General features: G+C 43.4%; 1 protein-coding gene across 29 annotated transcripts in view; it reads left to right on the top strand.

Annotated features, from left to right (window-relative positions):
* Nucleotides 1–18,371, top strand: part of FNBP1 (formin binding protein 1) — a 160,292-nt gene that overhangs the window by 78,107 nt on the left and 63,814 nt on the right. For all 29 annotated transcript variants that reach the window (XM_009004097.5, XM_078329475.1, XM_078329460.1 and 26 more), the window contains exons 5-6: nucleotides 12,827–12,889; nucleotides 13,915–14,019. In XM_009004097.5, coding sequence (XP_009002345.2) covers nucleotides 12,827–12,889; nucleotides 13,915–14,019 — 168 coding nt within the window. The remainder of the gene's footprint in view (nucleotides 1–12,826; nucleotides 12,890–13,914; nucleotides 14,020–18,371) is intronic.

Genomic DNA, 18,371 nt, shown 5'->3' with positions numbered 1-18,371 from the left:
AGCACTTTGGGAAGCCAAGGAAAGTGGATTGCTTGAGGTCGGGAGTTGGAGACCAGCCTGGCCAACATGATGAAACCCCATCTCTACTAAAAATACAAACATTAGCCAGGCGTGGTGGCGCATGTCTGTAACCCCAGCTACTCTAAAGGCTGAGGCAGGAGAATCGCTTGAACCTGGGAGGCAGAGGTGGCAGTGAGCCGAGATCACACCACTGTACTCCACCCTGGGTGACAGAGCGAGACTCCATCTAAAAAGTAATATTAATCCTAATATAACTGTAATATATATTCTTCTTGATTGCCCATGTAATATTGTAAGCATTTTCAATGTTTTTACCTGAAAAAATATACGTTTTTGTTTATATATATATATATATATATATATATATTTTTTTTTTTTTTTTTAATTTTCAAGTGTTTTTTAGAGATGGGGCTGACTATGTGGCCAGGCTGGTCTTGAACTCCTGGGCTCCAGCAATCTAGTCAGCCTTTCAAAGTGCTGGGAGTATAGGAGTGATCCATTGTGTCTGCCTGAAAGCGTAGTTTTAATAATTGGAGTTTTATCAAAGTTATTGGAAGAGAAGTTTAAAAAGAAAGAAAAAATATTTGCAATTCTAGTAGCTATGTACTATTCTAACAAAGTTATAATTTGCCTAACTAATTCTGTATTGTTTGATTTATAGGCTATTACCAGTTTTTGATTCGTTTACTTAGTTAGTTGTATAAACAATACAGCAATAAACTCTTTACTTCCATAGCTGCATTGTGTGTGTGGTGAGATTATTTCCCCAAGCTGAATTCCCAGAAGTGAGACTATGAGGTCACAGCATACATGATTAAATATACATCACTTATGGTTCTTCATAAAGCTCTGGTCACTTATGATCAGATAATTATAGTAGAATTACATATAGAGTTATTGATAGATTTATCAACAGATAGCTAGATTTCCAAATGTCACTGGAATGATCAACATGGGTATGAATCGGCTTAACTGAGATGTGGGTAATTCAGAGTTGATAAGAGATTCCTCTAGAAGAACTGTATATGCACTCTTATCAGCAACTTTGGAACACTGGTCAAGTTCATTGAAGAAAAGCGTTTTAGAGGTTGTTTGGTATAGCTCCAGCCTTTGAGTATATCTGGGCTTTTCCTCAATGATGATCACTAATCACATATGAGAAATGTGTGAAGACTTACAGCTCCAGAAGGAGAACCAGGAGGTTCTTGCCAACATTTTCTGGAATTCCAAGGAAACCTCTCCCTGCAGGTGGAAAAATATGGTTCATTACTCACAAAGTGTTGGCCAGAAGCAGAATCATTTTTGGCAGCGGTCATCTTAAGAGTCTAGAGGAAACAATTATACAATACTTTCAGTGACTCACTAAAATGTTTATAAACCTGAGACCTATATGCTTACAGACTCCACATTACTTAGAATTGACCATTTAAAATTTTTCCCGAGGTTTCTGAAATGTTTGAAAATGGATACTGCACTAAAACCTGTAACATTCTTTTTAAAGTTAGATATTGCATAGGTCCTATTTATGGACCTTATGAAGGGGCTTCATTTCCTATCAGCAAGTTCTGCAGCATGGACTGGCTCCAATACATTTAAGAAAGCAAAATATTCTTTTTTTTTTTTTTTGAGACTGAGTCTTGCTCTTGTTACCCAGGCTGGAGTGCAATGGCGTGATCTCAGCTCACCGCAACCTCCGCCTCCTGGGTTCAGGCAATTCTCCTGCCTCAGCCTCCTGAGTAGCTGGGATTACAGGCACGCGCCACTGTGCCCAGCTAATATTTTGTACTTTTAGTAGAGACGGGGTTTCACCTTGTTGACCAGGACGGTCTCTATGTCTTGACCTCGGCATCCACCTGCCTCGACCTCCCAAAGTGCTGGAATTACGGTGAGCCACCACACCCAGCCCGAAAACAAAATATTCTTATAAGAGAGACAGCAAATAGGTAAAGCTTAGCATTAAGGAAAGCAAAAACTAAAAGGAGTTTATGTATATAATCTAGCCATTTACAAGTTCATTTCTGATTTTTTTTTTTTTTTTTTTTTTGAGATGGAGTTTCGCTCTTGTTGCCCAGGCTGGAGTGCAATGGTGTGATCTCAGCTCATGGCAACCTCTGCCTCCTAGGTTTAAGCAATTTTCCTGCCTCAGCCTCCCACGTAGCTGGGATTACAGGCGCCTGCCACCACACTTGGCTGGTTTTTGTGTTTTTAGTAGACACAGGGTTTCACCATGTTGACTAGGCTGGTCTCAGACTCCTGACCTCAGGTAATGGATGAGCTGGTCAGCTACCACGCCCAGCCATCTTCTTTGTTTTGAAAGAACATGTAGAAGTGGCATTCTGTTCATTTAGAGTGGGCCTTTTCAACACTGTGGTTGTTTCATCCGCAAAACCACTGGTCTGGTGAGCCAAAAAAAAATAAAACATTTTTTTCCAGCTTCTTGAAAGGCTGAGGCAGGAGGATTGCTCGGGGCCGGGAGTTCAAGACCAGCTGGACAACATAGCGAGACTCCCATCTCAAAAAAAAAATTTTTGCTGGGTGCAGTAGTTCATGCCTGTAATCCCAGCACTTCGGGAGGCGGAGGCGGACGGATCACAAGGCCAGGAGTTCGAGACCAGCCTGTCCTGACCAGCACGGTGAAACCCCGTCTCTTAAAAAAAAATTTCTTTTTAAATGTTATCATTCACGTGATAACATACTTAGTAAACAGGACACTTAAATTCTTTTCTTGATTTCATGGGCTTGAAATCTGATCTTGGATTTCGTGTTTCTCCTTTTGTAAGCTGGAATTAGTGATACTTTCTTTTTCTTCTGGGAATTTTGAGAATTACTGGACTCATGTTTGATATCTCACCTGACTTGTTCGGCCTCTGTTTGACATCTCTCCTTAGATGCCTATGCATCGTCACCACTGCACCTTTGTCAGCAGACGCCTGAGTCCAGCAGGTGGGAATGATGGCCCCAGAAAGCTGCAGTGCAGTGACCCTGTTAACCCACCCCAAAACAAACTTTTTTCTTTTTTGAGATGGAGTCTCACTCTGTCACCCAGGCTGGAGGGCAGTGGCACGATCTCAGTTCACTGCAACCTTCGCCTCCCAGGTTCAAACCATTGTCCTACCTCAGCCTCCTGAATAGCTAGATTACAGGCGGGTGCCACCCTGCCCAGCTAATGTTTATACTTTTAAGAGAGACAGGTTTTGCCATGTTGGCCAGGCTGGTCCCAGAGTCCTGACCTCAGGTGATCCACCTGCCTTGGCCTCCCATAGGGCTGGGATCACAGGCGTGAGCCACTGCGCCTGGCCCCAAAACAAACTTGTGATCCCCCAAAGTCCTTATCCATGTTCCATTTCAATCTGCACTCCCTCCAGTTCTCAATAAATGGGGCACCTTTTCTTAAACTCAGGTGCTCTGGCCAAAAACGTAGTCACCCAGGCTTCTCTCTAACACTGCATCTCTAATCTGTTAACAAGTCTAGTTGGCTCTGCCTTCAGTAAATGATCTCAGTCCAAACACTTCTCACCCCCTCTTCCACATCTATCCCTATCTACCACATCCTGTGCCTCATCAGCTGTCACCTGGAGGAATCTGCTGAGCCTCCTAATTCATCTCTCTGTTTCCGTGCTTACCCTGCGGCCAGTGATCTAATTGCCCATCTCCATCTCAGAGCTGCCACCAGCTCTCCCTTAGAGAGAGTGCAAGGGCAGCAGCGTCCCCCTGCCACAGCCAGCTTGACGTTGGAATAATGTGGATCAGACCATGTCACTTCCTTTTTTGTTGTTGTTGAGATGGAGTCTCGCTCTTATCACCCAGGCTTGGAATGTGGTGGCGCGATCTCAGCTCACTGCAGGTTCTCCCAGGGTCAAGCAATTCTCCTGCCTCAGCCTCCCAAGTAGCTGGGATTACAGGCATGTGCCACCACACCCAGCTAATTTTTTTTTATATTTCACTATGTTAGCCAAGCTGGTCTCAAACTCACGTCAAATGATCCACCCGTCTCAGCCTCCCAAAGTGCTGTGAGCCACCACGCCCAGCCATCACTTCCTTTCTTAAGTCTTCAACATACTTAATGTGGCTGGTGAGGCTGTCTATGGTCAAGCCCCTGCCTGCCCTCCAGTCCTGTCCCCTTTACCTTGGTTTAGTAGCACTGGCATCCAGCCATTCCTCAAACAGGGCCAGCTCCTTCACGCTCAGAGCATCTTCACTTGCTCTCCCTGCTGCCTGGAGGGTATTTCCCAGAGCCTTGTAAGTTCACTCCCATGTTTTGTGCAAGTCTCTATTCAAATGTCTCCCCTGACTGCCCTTGTCTAAAATAGCTACCTTTACCCACACCCATCCCTCCTTGTTCCTTTACCCTGTTTCTCTTACTTCTGGATCCACTCAGTTTCACGGGGACAGGGGGCTTTGTTTCATTCACATGGCTTTCCTCCTGCCTGGAGCAGCCCTGTGCACATGTGGGCACACAATGAACATGGGATGAATGCATGAGTGAACTAGCCTTTAAGGGCTTTCGGCCCCAGGGAACGATTGCTGTCCTGAAATCTTCACCCATCACCCTGGCACTGTATCCAAAACTCCTACTGATGGAGATTCTCCAAATTAGGGTTGCAAGTAACAGCTTTGTATCCTCAGAAGGGATCAGGCAAGAAGCATGAGCCATTCCATGAAGGGAATTAGGATTTCTTGATTTCCTTCCTTCCTTCCTCCCCCCTCCCTTCCTGCCTTCCCTTCTCCTTCCTTTCTTTCTCTTCCTTTTCTTCCCTTTCTTTCTTTCTTTCTTTCTTTCTTTCTTTCTTTCTTTCTTTCTCTTTCTTTCTTTCTCTTTCTCTCTTTCATTCTCTTTCTCTTTCTTTTCTTGACATCTCTCTTTCTTTCCTTCTTTCATTATTTTTCTCTCTCTCTTTCTTTTCTTGACAGAGTTTCACCATATTACCCAGGCTGGTGGTCTCAAACTCCTGGCCTGAAGCAGTCCCCCTGCCTCAGCCTCCCAAAGTGCTGGGATTGCAGGCATGAGCCACTGCACCTGGCCTAGGGATTAGAATTTCAAGGAGTGTGAAGACAGGATTGTTTTGAAAAGCAGATAAAAGATCACTGAAGTCTAGGTAAATTGCTGCATGTGGAGCCTTCTGGGTGAGAATAACTGAGGAACAGTGAGCAGAGGAGCAGCCAGAGAAGGAGGGGAACCTTGGCCTCACTGCTGCTGGGGCCTGACCCTGGCCCAGTGCTAATGCTGCTCAGTGTTCAGGGTGAAGTCAAGCAACGAGCATGACGCTGGGAGGTAGGCATTCAGAAAACTCCCAACACGTTCCTTAGGAAGGCGTTTTTATTGTAGATGGACTTGGGAAAATAAGCCTTACTAAATAAAACCAGAATGCATGTCCCTTAGTGAATGTTTCTGGTTTCTGGTTTGGGTTTTAAGTGGGGTACGAAATCCCCACTCGAACAGCACTAAGGCGTCTTGCCATTACGCCACATGGTCCTTATAAATATCCACACCCCTTAGATTTCTCGTTAAATTAAAACTGGGAATCCTGATTCAGACTTGGAAGCTGCTGATGTTCAAAGCCACTACTGCACTGTGAGTTTAGGGGAAGCACAGTATTTGTCACAGACATGTTTTCTGGAAGAGCCTTCTTTCTTCGCCCTTTTCGAGTCTTTTTGTTTCTTTGTTTGCATCTGTGGAATCTGAGTTTTATTTAAAATTCCAGATGGTTGACTGTTCTCACTTGAGTGTTTATTCTTACTTTTTTTTTCTCCTTTTTTTGAAATGGCTGTTCTCACATCAGTGCCGTATTTTGCTCTTTTAACTGTTAATGGTTTAATATCTATATAAATAGCAAAAATGAGCAGCTGTTGTACCTGATTGCAATGTGAATACTAAACATTCGCCTACCATTTGTGTGAGTCTGTCTCTTCTGTCTGCAATTTCTTGCAGTTCAGTAAAATTGTCTCAAAAGCTTTGCCATTGTCATTTTTCTTAAAGTTAATGCTTGCTTATTTTAGATTCTCTGCGATTTTTTTTTTAATCTCAGCCACCTCTGTTCACTGGGAAATTTCTAAAAAAAAAAAAAAACAGAAAACTTGAAGGATGATTTGATCTATATAGACTTTTATTTAAACTAAAAAGTTGAAATAAGTAAGTGTAGCTGTCACCCCAGATACTATTAAGGTTTGTTTTTTTTTAGCAAATTATTATGTTTTAAAAGAAACTAAAAGCATCTCATTACAGCAGAAAGTGAGAAGCATTTCTCTTGGTCTCTAGAAATGGCATCTCCTGCCTTTTCTGATAGGAGAGAAAGGAGCTGTGATGACTTCATTCCATGGCCCCAAAAGGAGCACTTTTTATCTTTGTCCAGAGAACAATTCCTCCTTCTTTAGTGCTTAGAAGCACACTTTTCAGACACACACTTGCTCACTGTCTAGAGAAGAAATGTTCTGTCATTGTTGGTAAACAACAAATACATCTGGCAAAGCTGGTTTATTTGTTTAACTTTGTAACTATTAAAATAGCTTTTCCGGTGAAAGCAGGGAAGATAGAGCTAGAACCAGACCCCTGCTATTCAGGTCACGGTAGGCACAGAGCACTGAGGAGGGCTTTTGTTCCATCCCTTATTTCCTAAAGGATCCCGCAGCACAGACAGTTTTTTTGTATGTTTTGGCCAAATAAATGATAGAAGGACAGGTATTGTGAAAAAGACTGGGTCCAGGCGTGGTGACTCAGGCCCGTAATCTCAGCACTTTGGGAGGCCGAGGCAGGCATATCACTTGAGGTCAGGAGTTCGAGACCAGCCTGGCCAACATGGTGAAACCCCATCTCTATTAAAAATACAAAAATTAGCCAGGCGTGGTGGCATGTGCCTATAATCCCAGCTACTCAGGAGGCTGAGGCAGGAGAATCACTCGAGGTCAGGAGCTCGAGACCAGCCTGGCCAACATGGTGAAACCCCATCTCTACTAAAAATACAAAAATTAGCCAGGCATTGTTGTGCGTGCCTATAGTACTAGCTGCTCAGGAGGCTGAGGCAGGAAAATTGCCTGAACCCAGGAGACAGAAGTTGGACTGAGCCAAGATCGTGTCATGCACTCCAGCCTGGGCGACAGAGACTCCATTTAAAAAAAAAAATGCTGGAAGGAAGATGGGCATCATCCACAATCTCCTAAGCCCCGGTAATTGCAGTTTTCAGGTAGTAGTTTAATGATGCAAGGAGAAGTGTGACCGAGGAGTCTTCATGAGAGAGAACTTACCAGCAAATTCAAGGTGCCCAGCATGCCTGAGACACAAATGCATATTTATTATACATTTAAACTAAGGAGCAGCAATATAATTTACTCTATGGATTTTTCAATCAAAATCATCCCTTGTGTTTTTAAAATACGACTTTTTTTTTTTTTTTTTTCTTGAGATGGAGTTTCGCTCTTGTTGCCCAGGCTGGAGTACAATGGAGCAATCTTAGCTCACTGCAACCACTACCTCCTGGGTTCAAATGATTCTTCTGTCTCAGCCTCCTGAGTAGCTGGGATTACAGGCATCTGCCACTACACCCAGCTAATTTTGTATTTTTTTTTTTTTTTTACTAGAGGCAGGGTTTCTCCACGTTGGCCAGGCTGGTCTCAAACTCCTGACCTTAGGTGATCCACCTGCCTTGATCTTACAAAGTGCTGGGATTACAGGCATGAGCCACTGCGCCCAGCTGATCTTTTTTTTTTTTAAGACTTGTCTTCAGAGAAGATTTCTTTTTTATCAAAGCTGAGGTGACATGTCACAGGCATTGTTTGTCATTGCCTGGGCTTCTGTGTACATTTCCTCTCTCCACCCACGGCATTGCCCCAAGCTGGAGGGAGCTTTCACTTTGTTAAAACATTCACTTTCAGGGTTGCTGAAGAGAGAGAATGTAAACTTAGAGTAGGGCTCTGGATTGATGCTGGGGTTTTCGCTTTCTTTTTCTGCCTGTCTTTGAATCTCAAACCTTTGGGAGCGGCTGTATCTCTTCAGCAAACTGCATAATTCGGTGCTCTCACTTGGGAAATGTGGATCCTTCTCTTGGCAGAGGAGTAACCCAGTAAAGACTTTCAGGACCAGAGGTGCTTTCCGGAAAGGGCACATTTGAGCCCAGGTGGTTTGAAATAGACACTGTCATCTCCTGGGAGTCCTCCCTGAAAGTGTGACGTTCAAACGCTTGCATTTTCTGTGTGTTCTCTTCCAAGGTCTAGAGTTTCCCTAACCCTGCCCTCAGCTCTACTTCTTAATTCTTCTGCAGCCTGGATCCCTTCTTTTCTGTTCTATCCCTGTGTCCATTACAAGAGTTGAAATACGAAGCTCCAGGGGGCTACCCCTGGGTTTGCAGAGACCAAAAAATTGCTGGAAGATAAAACTGACTGCAAAGAGGCGCTTAAAACAGTGAAACTCGACCTCAAAAGAGAGACAAGAAAACATTCCCTTATAAAGGAGGACTGTTCTAAATCTGATGTTGTCTCTGTGTCTCTGCCTTCCCAACCTTTTTAGTTGTCAGCTATCTTTTCTGACTCTGCTAAGTCCTAGGTTCTGACGAGGTATGGGAAAAGCTCAGGTTGTACCTAGGGGACCTCTTTGTTTCTATCCTTCCTTCACCTGACCTTCTCCATACTGTGCCCCTAACACCAATGCTTACCTTGTGAGCCAGAAAACAGACAGCACATTCAAACCCAGTAAGTGATGGAAGGTTGGTTATTAAAAGGAACATTTACAATGTAGTGGATAGGGTTTGGGAACAGCAGTAAGAATAGTGCAGTACCCTGGAGGCAGTCAGAGTAGGGACCTGCTGTGACCCCCAGGCCTCACAGGGCTGGGGAAGCCTTCCAGGAATTTCATAGATGAGGAACTTCAAAGGTTAGCTGCATGCAGGTCACCACCTGACTAAAGCTATGCCCTTTGGTTCAACGACCCAGCCAACCTGTATCATCTCAGCAAGGAGAAGCTGCAGGTACAATTTGCTGCCCTCTGGTCACCCAGAATCTCCTTGTAAATCTCATCAGAACCACAAGGCAAGGGTTCATGAGATCCCTGCATGTGAGCCTCTGGGGATGCAGAACAGGGTGGAAAATGCACTTGGGAAATTTACAGGACATTGACCAAGTCAGCGATGGTACAGTGAAAGGATATTAAAGGATTTAGGGGCTGGGTGTGGTGGCTCACGCCTGTAATCCCAGCACTTTTGGTGTACGAGGCGGGCGGATCATTTGGGACCAGGAGTTCGAGATCAGCCTAGCCAACATGGTGAAACCCCGTCTCTACTAAAAATACAAAAAAATTAGCTGGGCATGGTGGCGCGTGCCTGTAATCCCAGCTACTCAGGAGGCTGAGGCAGGAGAATTGCCTGAACCCAGGAGGCGGAGGTTGCGGTGAGCCAAGATCACGCCATTGCACTCCAGCCTGGGTAACAAGAGCGAAACTCCGTCTCAAAATAAATAAATAAATAAAGGATCTAGGGAACTGGTGATTTTAGGTCACTGAACAAAAAAGAACACCATTCTCTTAACATTTCTGCATATTTCTAGCATTTCCTTCCTTGAGATCTTTGTTTTCTTTGGTCTCTTGGCTTTAACTACCCACTTTATACTGAAAACTCCCAAACTGGTGTTTAGCGTAGACCACTCCCTGAGCTCAGACCCGGGAGTCCAAGTATATATTGATCTCTCTCTCTCTTTTTTTTTGTTTTCTCATTTTTTTTTGTTGTTTTTTTTTGAGACAATCTCCCTCTGTAACCCAGGCTGGAATGCACTGGTGTGATCTCAGCTCACTACAACCTCTGCCTCCCAGGTTCAAGTGATTCTCCTGCCTCAGCCTCCTGAGTAGCTGGGATTACAGGCACGCCCCACCATGCCCAGCTAATTTTTGTATTTTTCGTAGAGATGGTGTTTCAACATTTTGGTCAGGCTGGTCTCAAACTCCTGACCTCATGATTCACCTGCCTTAGCCTCCTAAGGTGCTGAGATTATAGGTGTGAGCCACCGTGCTTGTGCCCAGCCTTTTTTTTTTTTTTTGAGATGGAATATCTGTCACCCAGGCTGGAGTGCAGTGGCACCATCTTGGCTCATCATAACCTCTGGCTCCCGGTTCAAGTGATTCTCCTGCCTCAGGCTCCCCAGTAGCTGGGATTACAGAGATGCATCACCATGCCTGGCTAATTTTTGTTTTTTTAATAGAGATGGGGTTTTGCCATGTTGGCCAGGCTTGTCTCAAACTCCTGACCTTTGGTGGTCTGCACACCTCAGCCTCCCAAAGTGCTGGGATTACAGGAATGAGCCACCACATCTAGCTAGTCTCTCTACATGGGAGTCTCAAAGAAATATCAGCCTTAACACATCTGAAACTACGTGTATGATCTTCCTTCCTCAGACCCACTTCTCTCTGTCTTCCCTCTCCTAAAGCTCAGACTGACAACTTCGGAGTCACTCTGGGCTGCTCATTGTTGCACATCTGATCCCATCTCCCAGAAAATCCTGGAGGTTTGGGTGATCAAAGGGCGCCCAGAACCTGACCCCTCTCACGACCTGCATTGCTCGTTACATATGACCTGTCCACATGGCAGTCACTCCAGGATTGTGACAACAGCCTCCTACCACCTGAAATCTTCCCTTCACAACATCTGTTCTTAGAGATACTCATCAACTGGTTCATTCAGACAAAAAAGCCTGCAAGACCCTGTGTACCTCCCTCTTTCTTCTGTGACCTCACGTGATGTATTCTGCCCAAGGCTTCTCCAGATCTAGTCCCCAGATTAACACCACACCAGAGCCTGCTTCAGGGCCTTTGCAGATGGCAAGGAAGGAAATTTATCTTTAGATTGAAAATAATCCAACATTGAAAACAGCTATGCACACAAAACACACAAAACTCTTACTCAAGTGTTTGTAGCAGCATTTTTCTTTTTTTTTCCTTGAGGCAGGGTGTTGTTCTGTCACCCAGGCTGGAGTGTGGTGGCATAATCTCGGTTTACCGCAACCTCTGCCCCCCAGGTTTTAAGCAGTTCTCCTGCCTCAGCCTCTGGAGTAGCTGGGATTACAGGTGCTCGCCACCATACCCGGCTAATTTTTGTATTTTTAGTAGAGACAAGCTTTCACCATTTTGGCCAGGCTGGTCTCAAACTCCTAACCTTGTGATCCACCTGCCTCAGCTTCCCAAAGTGCTGGGATTACAGGCGTGAGCCACTGTGCCCACAGCATTTTTCATAATAACCCACACCTGGAAACAACTCAAATGTCTATCAGTTGTTGAATGGATAAACAAAATGTGGGATAGTCACATAATGGAATAACCATTTGGTAATAAAAAGAATGAATTACTGATACATGTGACAATATGGACCCTGAAGTCATGCTACATGGGCATTAGGAGATAATGGACACATCCCAGTCACCAGAAGCCTCCGACTGCATTTCCATTTATGGGAAACATCCAGAATAAGTAAATCCAGAGACAGAAACAGACCGCCTCGGGCTGAAGAAGGTGGAGGGTAATGGCTAGGAGGTACAAGTTTCTTTTAGGGGTGATGAAAATATTCTAAAATTGGTTATGATGATGTTGTACAGTTTTGTGACTGTTAAAAACCATTGAATTGCTCAGTTTAAATGGGTAAGTCATAATATTTGAATCACATCTCAAAGCAGTTAAAAAAGATGATCGAAGCGATTGCTGTCTTAATAAAGCATTCTTGTCATTTTTCCAAGTGGCATATATGTCTTCAAATTTGATTTTATTTGTTTTGTTTTGTTTTCTGTTTCTGAGAAAGAGTCTTGCTCTGTCTTCCAGAGCCGGAGTGCAATGGTGCAATCTGGGCTCACTGCAACCTCCACCTCCCGGGTTCAAGCAATTCTCCTGCCTCAGACTCCTGAGTAGCTGGGACTATAGGCGTGTGCCACCACGCCCGGCTAATTTTTGTATTTCTAGTAGAGACGGGGTTTCACTGTGTCAGCCAGGCTGGACTCAAACGCCTGACCTCGGATCTGCCTGCCTTGGCCTCCCAAAGTGCTGGAATTACAAGCGTGAGCCACCTTGCCCAGCCTATTTTATGTTTTTGAGATGGGGTCTCATTTTATCACTCAGGCTGGAGTGTGGTGGCATGATCACGGCTCACTGTAAGCCTCCACCTCCCAGGCTTAGGTGATCCTCCCACCTCAGCCTCCCAAGTTACTGGGACTATAGGCTTGGGCACTACCATGCCTGGCCAATCTTCAAATTTTATACAATCGTACCTAAAGCTGTAAAGGGAACTCTGTGACTCCTTTTTTTTTTCTCCAAGTGAAACTTGTTTCATTTGTGATGACTATTCCTGTTTTCATTTCCACATTAAACTTTTTATTCCCTTTTTCTTTTTCTTTTTCTTTTTTTTTTTTTTTTTGAGGCAGGGTTTCACTGTGTCATCCAGGCTGGAGTGCCATGTGCCATGGCACAGTCATAGCTCAATGTGGCAATGTCAACCTCCCTGGGCTCAGGTGATCTTCCCATTTCAGCCTCCAGAGTAGCTGGGACTATAGGTCTGTGCCACCACATCCAGCTAATTTTTCTATTTTTTGGAGAGAGGACATCTCACCGTGTTGCCCAGGCTGTCTCAAACTCCTTGGCTCAGGCGATTCTCCTGCCTCAGCCTCCCAGAGTGCCGGGATTACAGATGTGAGCTGCTGTGCCCGGCTACCCCTTTAAACTCTTACATTTCTTTGGAGTATACATCCTAGAGGTTCAATATTTAAATATTTAAGTGGATGAAAACGTTTTCTCCTGGGTTCATAAGAGAAGCAGAGGGTACTAATCACCAGTGTGTTTTCCCCTTTGCAGAACTTCCACGATGGCCGGAAAGCACAGCAGCACATCGAGACTTGCTGGAAGCAGCTCGAATCTGTAAGTGAACAATGCACGGCAAAAGGGAATGGCTTTATAGATTTTTTTTCTTTTTTTCTTTTTTGAGATGAAGTCTCATTCTGTTGCCCAGGCTGGAGTGCAGTGGCGTGATCTCGGCTCACTGAAGCCTCTGCTTTTCTGGGTTCAAGTGATTCTCCTGCCTCAGTCTCCCAAGTAGCTGAGATTACAGGCACATGCCACCATGCCTGGCAAATTTTTGCATTTTTGGTAGAGATTGGGTTTTGCAATGTTGGCCAGGCTGGTCTCGAACTCCTGCCCTCAAGTCATCCACCCTCCTCAGCCTCCCAAAATGCTGGGATTACAGGCTTGAGCCACCACGCCCGGCCCCTAGATTTTCTAATTTCAACTTAATTTAAGCTTGAATGAATCAGTAAGTGAAAACATGCACATAAAAACACTAATGAAACATCTTTATAGATTTCTCGTTTAATTTGTTTCTAGAACCATTATCTAAAGTTGAGCCAGAAGAGCTCAAGTTCAGTATTTTTCTAAAAGTCACATGAAAAGAACAAAGACTAGATAGTTTTGATGGAAATAAATGCAGATTTTAAAATAACTTCTGGAAATCATGACATATAAGAAATCAATTCAGAGAAGGATGTTCTTGGGCCAGACACATTGGCTCACGCCTGTAATCCCAGCAATTTGGGAGGCCAAGGTGGGAGGATTGCCTGAGCTCAAAAGTTCAAGACCAGCATGGGCAATATGACAAAACCTAGTCTCTACAAAAAATACAAACATTAGCTGGGTATGGTGGTGCATGCCTGTAGTCACAGCTACTAGTGAGACTGAGGTGGGAGGATCACCTGAGCCTGGAAGGTCAAGGCTGCCAAGAGCCAAGATGGTGCCGCTCACTGCACTCCAGCCTGGGTGACAGAGTGAGACCCTGACTCAAAAAAAAAAAAAAGAGAAGAAGAAAAAGAACAATGCTCTTTGGTGGATTTAGATAAAATTACATCTTCTCATAGGACTCGTTGTTTCATAAATATTTTCTCTGATTTTAGAGTAAAAGGCGATTTGAACGTGACTGCAAAGAGGCGGACAGGGCGCAGCAGTACTTTGAGAAAATGGATGCTGACATCAATGTCACAAAAGCAGATGTTGAAAAGGTGAGGTGAAGGCTCAAGTGTGGGCCAGGCGCTGTGGCTCACGCCTGTAATCCCAGCCCTTTGGGAGGCCAAGGCAGGTGGGTCACCTGAGATCAAGAGTTCGAGACTATCCTGGCCAACATGGTGAAACCCCATCTCTACTAAAAATACAAAAATTAGTTGGGCGTGGTGACGGTCACCTGTAATCCTAGCTCCTCGGGAGGTGGAGACAGGAGAATCTCTTGAACCTGGGAGGTGGAGGCTGCAGTGAGCCAGGATCGTGCCACTGCACTCCAGCCTGGGTAACAAGAGCGAAACTCTGTCTCCAAAAAAAAAAAGAAAAAAGAAAGCTCAAGTGTGTCTTTCACTTCCCCTATGAGTGTTCATCACCGACTGCCTGTCACCAAGTTCCCTTTTCTGATGTAGCCACAAAAGGCACTTGACAGGGAATCATTTTCATTTTGCATCAACCACTGTGGGGACCAGAAGCTCAAGTGTGGGGACTCTTCAGTGTTAGGATTTGAGGCATTTATCTGTTGAGTCACCAGGGTGATAAGTGGAGACTTAGACCATGAGCAATCTGGGAGCAACGTTCCAGAAGGTGGTGGCTCTTAATGGCTTTTCAAAGAGAAAGTCCGTTTCTTGAGAGCTGGAGGAGACACGACAGGGCCATCTGGAAGAGCTTGGCTGCTTATAACAGTTCCTTTAGAGCCATAAAGAGCCTCACTGCTTGCCTGTCTTCTAATTGATTCCACCTGGTTGATAATAGTGAGGTTGTGGTTGAAAGCTGGGATGTTTAAGGCCTCTCAAAAGCTTTTCTCTAAATGGACTTGTCTTGCCAGTTAGAAATGTTATAAAGCGTATGCTGTTTCTCATTGTGGCTCAATATGTGTTTTTTCCCTAGAAGCTGAATTTTCTTTTTATAAAAGTCATCAATACAGTGTAAACAAAATTAGGCTTTTACAAAGCAGGATTCATTCATGACTTCCCGTGGCTGTTTGGGCATTCACAGCCTTATGCTGTATGTGGGTGAAAGCACAGAGTTTTCATAGATTTGTTGAGCTTTTGACAGATTAGAGATGAGTTGAGCTGGGAAATAGTGTGAACTATTATTTGCCCAATTCTGCCAAATTCCTAGCTTGAAGATTAGGTATACATTAGTATTATTATGCCTTCCTCTCAAATTATTTAATATATTAAAATACATATTCTTGCCAGGTGCTGTGGCACACACCCCTAGACTGAAGCGAGAGGACTGCGTGAGCCCAGGAGTTCAAGGCCAGACTGGGCAAGAGAGCCAGATCCCATCTTGGGTGGGGAAGTGTTCTCAATATCTATATTTGATCTCAAAGCAGAGCTACTTACTTTACCAAAATACATTAATTTGCTGCTAAAGTTAAATATTTAAAATGTTATTCAATTAAAATAAGTTAGATTGGCCCAAAGTTTAAAACAATATTTTAGGTCGAATAGGGCAAATCAGTGTATGTATCATTCATATATTTATATGTGCTAAAAAAGTATATTTGCATATATTTTAGAGATAATGAGACACAGTCTCTATTTTTATTTTGTTTTTTATGTTTATTTTTATTCTTTTATTTATTTATTTATTTTTGAGACAGAGTCCTGCTCTGTCACCCAGGCTGGAGTGCAGTGGTGCGATCTTGGTTCACAGCAACCTCTACCTTCAGGGCTCAAGTGATCCTCTGCCTTAGCCTCCCGAATAGCTGGGACTACAGACACCTACCATGCCCTGCTAAAGGCCCTGTCTCTAAATAAATAAATAACATACATATGTATACTTTTAGTGGGATGTGTTGGCTCACGCCTATAATCCCAGTACTTTGGGAGGCCAAGGTGGGCAGATGGTTTGAGTCCAGGAGTTCAAGTTCAGCTTGGGCGACATGGTGAGACCCTATCTCTACAAAAAATACAGAAAAATGAGTGAGGTATGGTGGCGCATGCCTGCGGTCCCAGCTACTCCAGAGGCTGAGGTAAGAGGATTGCTTGGGCCTGGGAGGCAGAGTTTGCAGTGAGCCACAGTCCTACTGCTGCATTTCAGCCTGGGTGACAGAGCCAGACCCTGTCTCAAAAGAAAGCACTTGATCTCTAAACTGTCATTTTATTTCTGTTTTGTTTTTTCTGTAGAGATGGTCATATCACCAGCTAAGTAATGATAGTTGCATTTTTTTCCCAATCTTCATGCCTTGTGTTTATTTTTTCTTATCTTAACTCTGCTAGTTATGCCCCCTGTTCTGCTGCGTCATCATTATGGACTTGCTCAGCTTGTTCCTGATTATAAAGAGAGCGCGTCTAAAGGTTCCCCATTAAGAATGATTTTAATATTCCCTTTATTGGTTAAACAATTTTCCTTTTCCTGTGTTGCCAAGAGCTTTTTTTAAAGCTTGACTTATTATTGAATATCATTAAATATTTGTTCTGCTTCCTTTAATTCATTGATGCAGTCAATTATATTAATCAATTTTTTTACATTGAGCCAAGTTAGTGTTCCTGGAACAAATTCAACTAGATTGTGATATATTATGTTTTTATGCACAGTTGAATTTGTTTTGTTAATATTTTACTTAAGATTTTTTATTGAAATGGTCTGTATTCATTGAAGTTGTTCTATAATTTTCCTTTCTTGTCTGTTAAATCTACTTTGCATTACTTACGAGTTTTGGAGTGTTTGCTCTTTTTTTCTGAAATAACGTATTTAAAATTAAGATCGCTGTTTCTTAAATGTTTTATGATACTTGTTTGTGTAAAGCAACTAGAAACTACTGATTCCATTTTTTATTGTCTGCTTCTGGGTCGATCCTAGTGGATTATCTTTTTGTAGTAATATATCCATTTCATCGTAAATTTTCAAATTTATTGGCAAAAAAAAAAAGTTGCCCATAATCATAATATCGTCTCACCTTAATTTTTATTTTTATTGAGATGAAGTCTCACTCTGTTGCCCAGGCTGGAGTGCAGTGGCGTGATCTCAGCTCACTGCAACCTCTGCCTCCCGGGTTCAAGCATTTCTCTTGCCTCAGCCTCCTGAGTAGCTGGGATCACAGGCACACCCACCATGCCCAGCTAATTTTTGAATTTGTAGTAGAGATGGGGTTTCACCATCTTGGCCAGGCTGGTCTTGAACTCCTGACCTTGTGATCCACCCACCTCCACCTTCCAAAGTGCTGGGATAACAGGCGTGAGTCACTGCGCCCTGCTTTCACCTTAATTTTTGCTGCATATATTTTATCTCCCCCATTTACTCCTGATACTGTTTTTTTAATACTTTTTTCTTTTTTTTCTGGATATTTTTTTTTTCCTTTTTCATTTTTTCTCTTTTTTTATGGCATTCAGTAAGACTGGATATGTTTTTTAAAGAAATTACTTATATTTATTTTATTATATTATTATTTTTTGTATGTAGATATGGCATCTCGCTGTGTTGCCCAGGTTGGCCTAACCCTTAGCCTCCTAAAATATTAGTATTATGGGCATGAACCACTGTGCCCTGCTTTAAAATAATTGTTATTAGTATTTTCTAAGAACCTAAATACCAGATTTTATCTTTGTGGAGCCTCTCTTTTCTATTTTTATTTTCTATTTTATTTCACTTCTTCCTTCCCGCCCCCATTCCCCTCCTTCTCCTTCTATCATTACCTTGGATTTATTCCATTACCCTTTTAAGAAGTTTCTTTAGATGCTTACTCAGTCTTTATTTTTTTCCAGAATAAACAAAGATTACAGACTTTCTACTTAAGGACTGTTTTATCTGTATCTCACATATTCTGGTATGTGGTATTACTGATGTCGTCTGCTTCCAGATATTTGTCCTTTCTTTTACGATTTAATCTCTCACCTATGATTCATTTAGAAGCATGGTTTTAAATTTCCAAATATATGGCATATTGCAACTTTTGTAACAGTTTTTTTTTTTTTTTTTTTTTTCTGGGATGGAGTCTCCCTCTGTTGCTGGGCTGGAGTGCAGCGGTGTGATCTCGGCTCACTGCAACCTATGCCTCTGGGGTTAAAGTGTTTCTCCTGCCTCAGCCTCCCTAGCCCTGGAATTATAGGCATGCCCCACCACGCCTGGCTAATTTTTTTGTGTGTATTTTTAGGAGAGACAGGATTTTATCATGCTGGCCAGGCTGGTCTCGAATTCCTGACCTGAAGTGATCCATCTGCCTCAGCCTCCCAAAGTGCCGGGATTACAGGCGTGAGCCACCACGCCCGGCCTGTTTTTGTGGTTGTTATTGTTGTTGTTTTTGAAATAGAGTCTTGCTCTGTTGCCCAGGCGGGAGTGCAGTGGGGCAATTTCAGCTCCTGCAACCTCTGCCTCCCAGGTTCAAGCCATTCTCATGCCTCACTCTCCG

The sequence above is a fragment of the Callithrix jacchus genome, chromosome 1, assembly GCF_049354715.1.
Source record: "Callithrix jacchus isolate 240 chromosome 1, calJac240_pri, whole genome shotgun sequence".
NCBI lineage: Eukaryota > Metazoa > Chordata > Mammalia > Primates > Cebidae > Callithrix > Callithrix jacchus.
The sequence above is the reverse complement of the archived record's forward strand: the minus strand, read 5'-3'. Positions and strand labels throughout refer to the sequence as shown.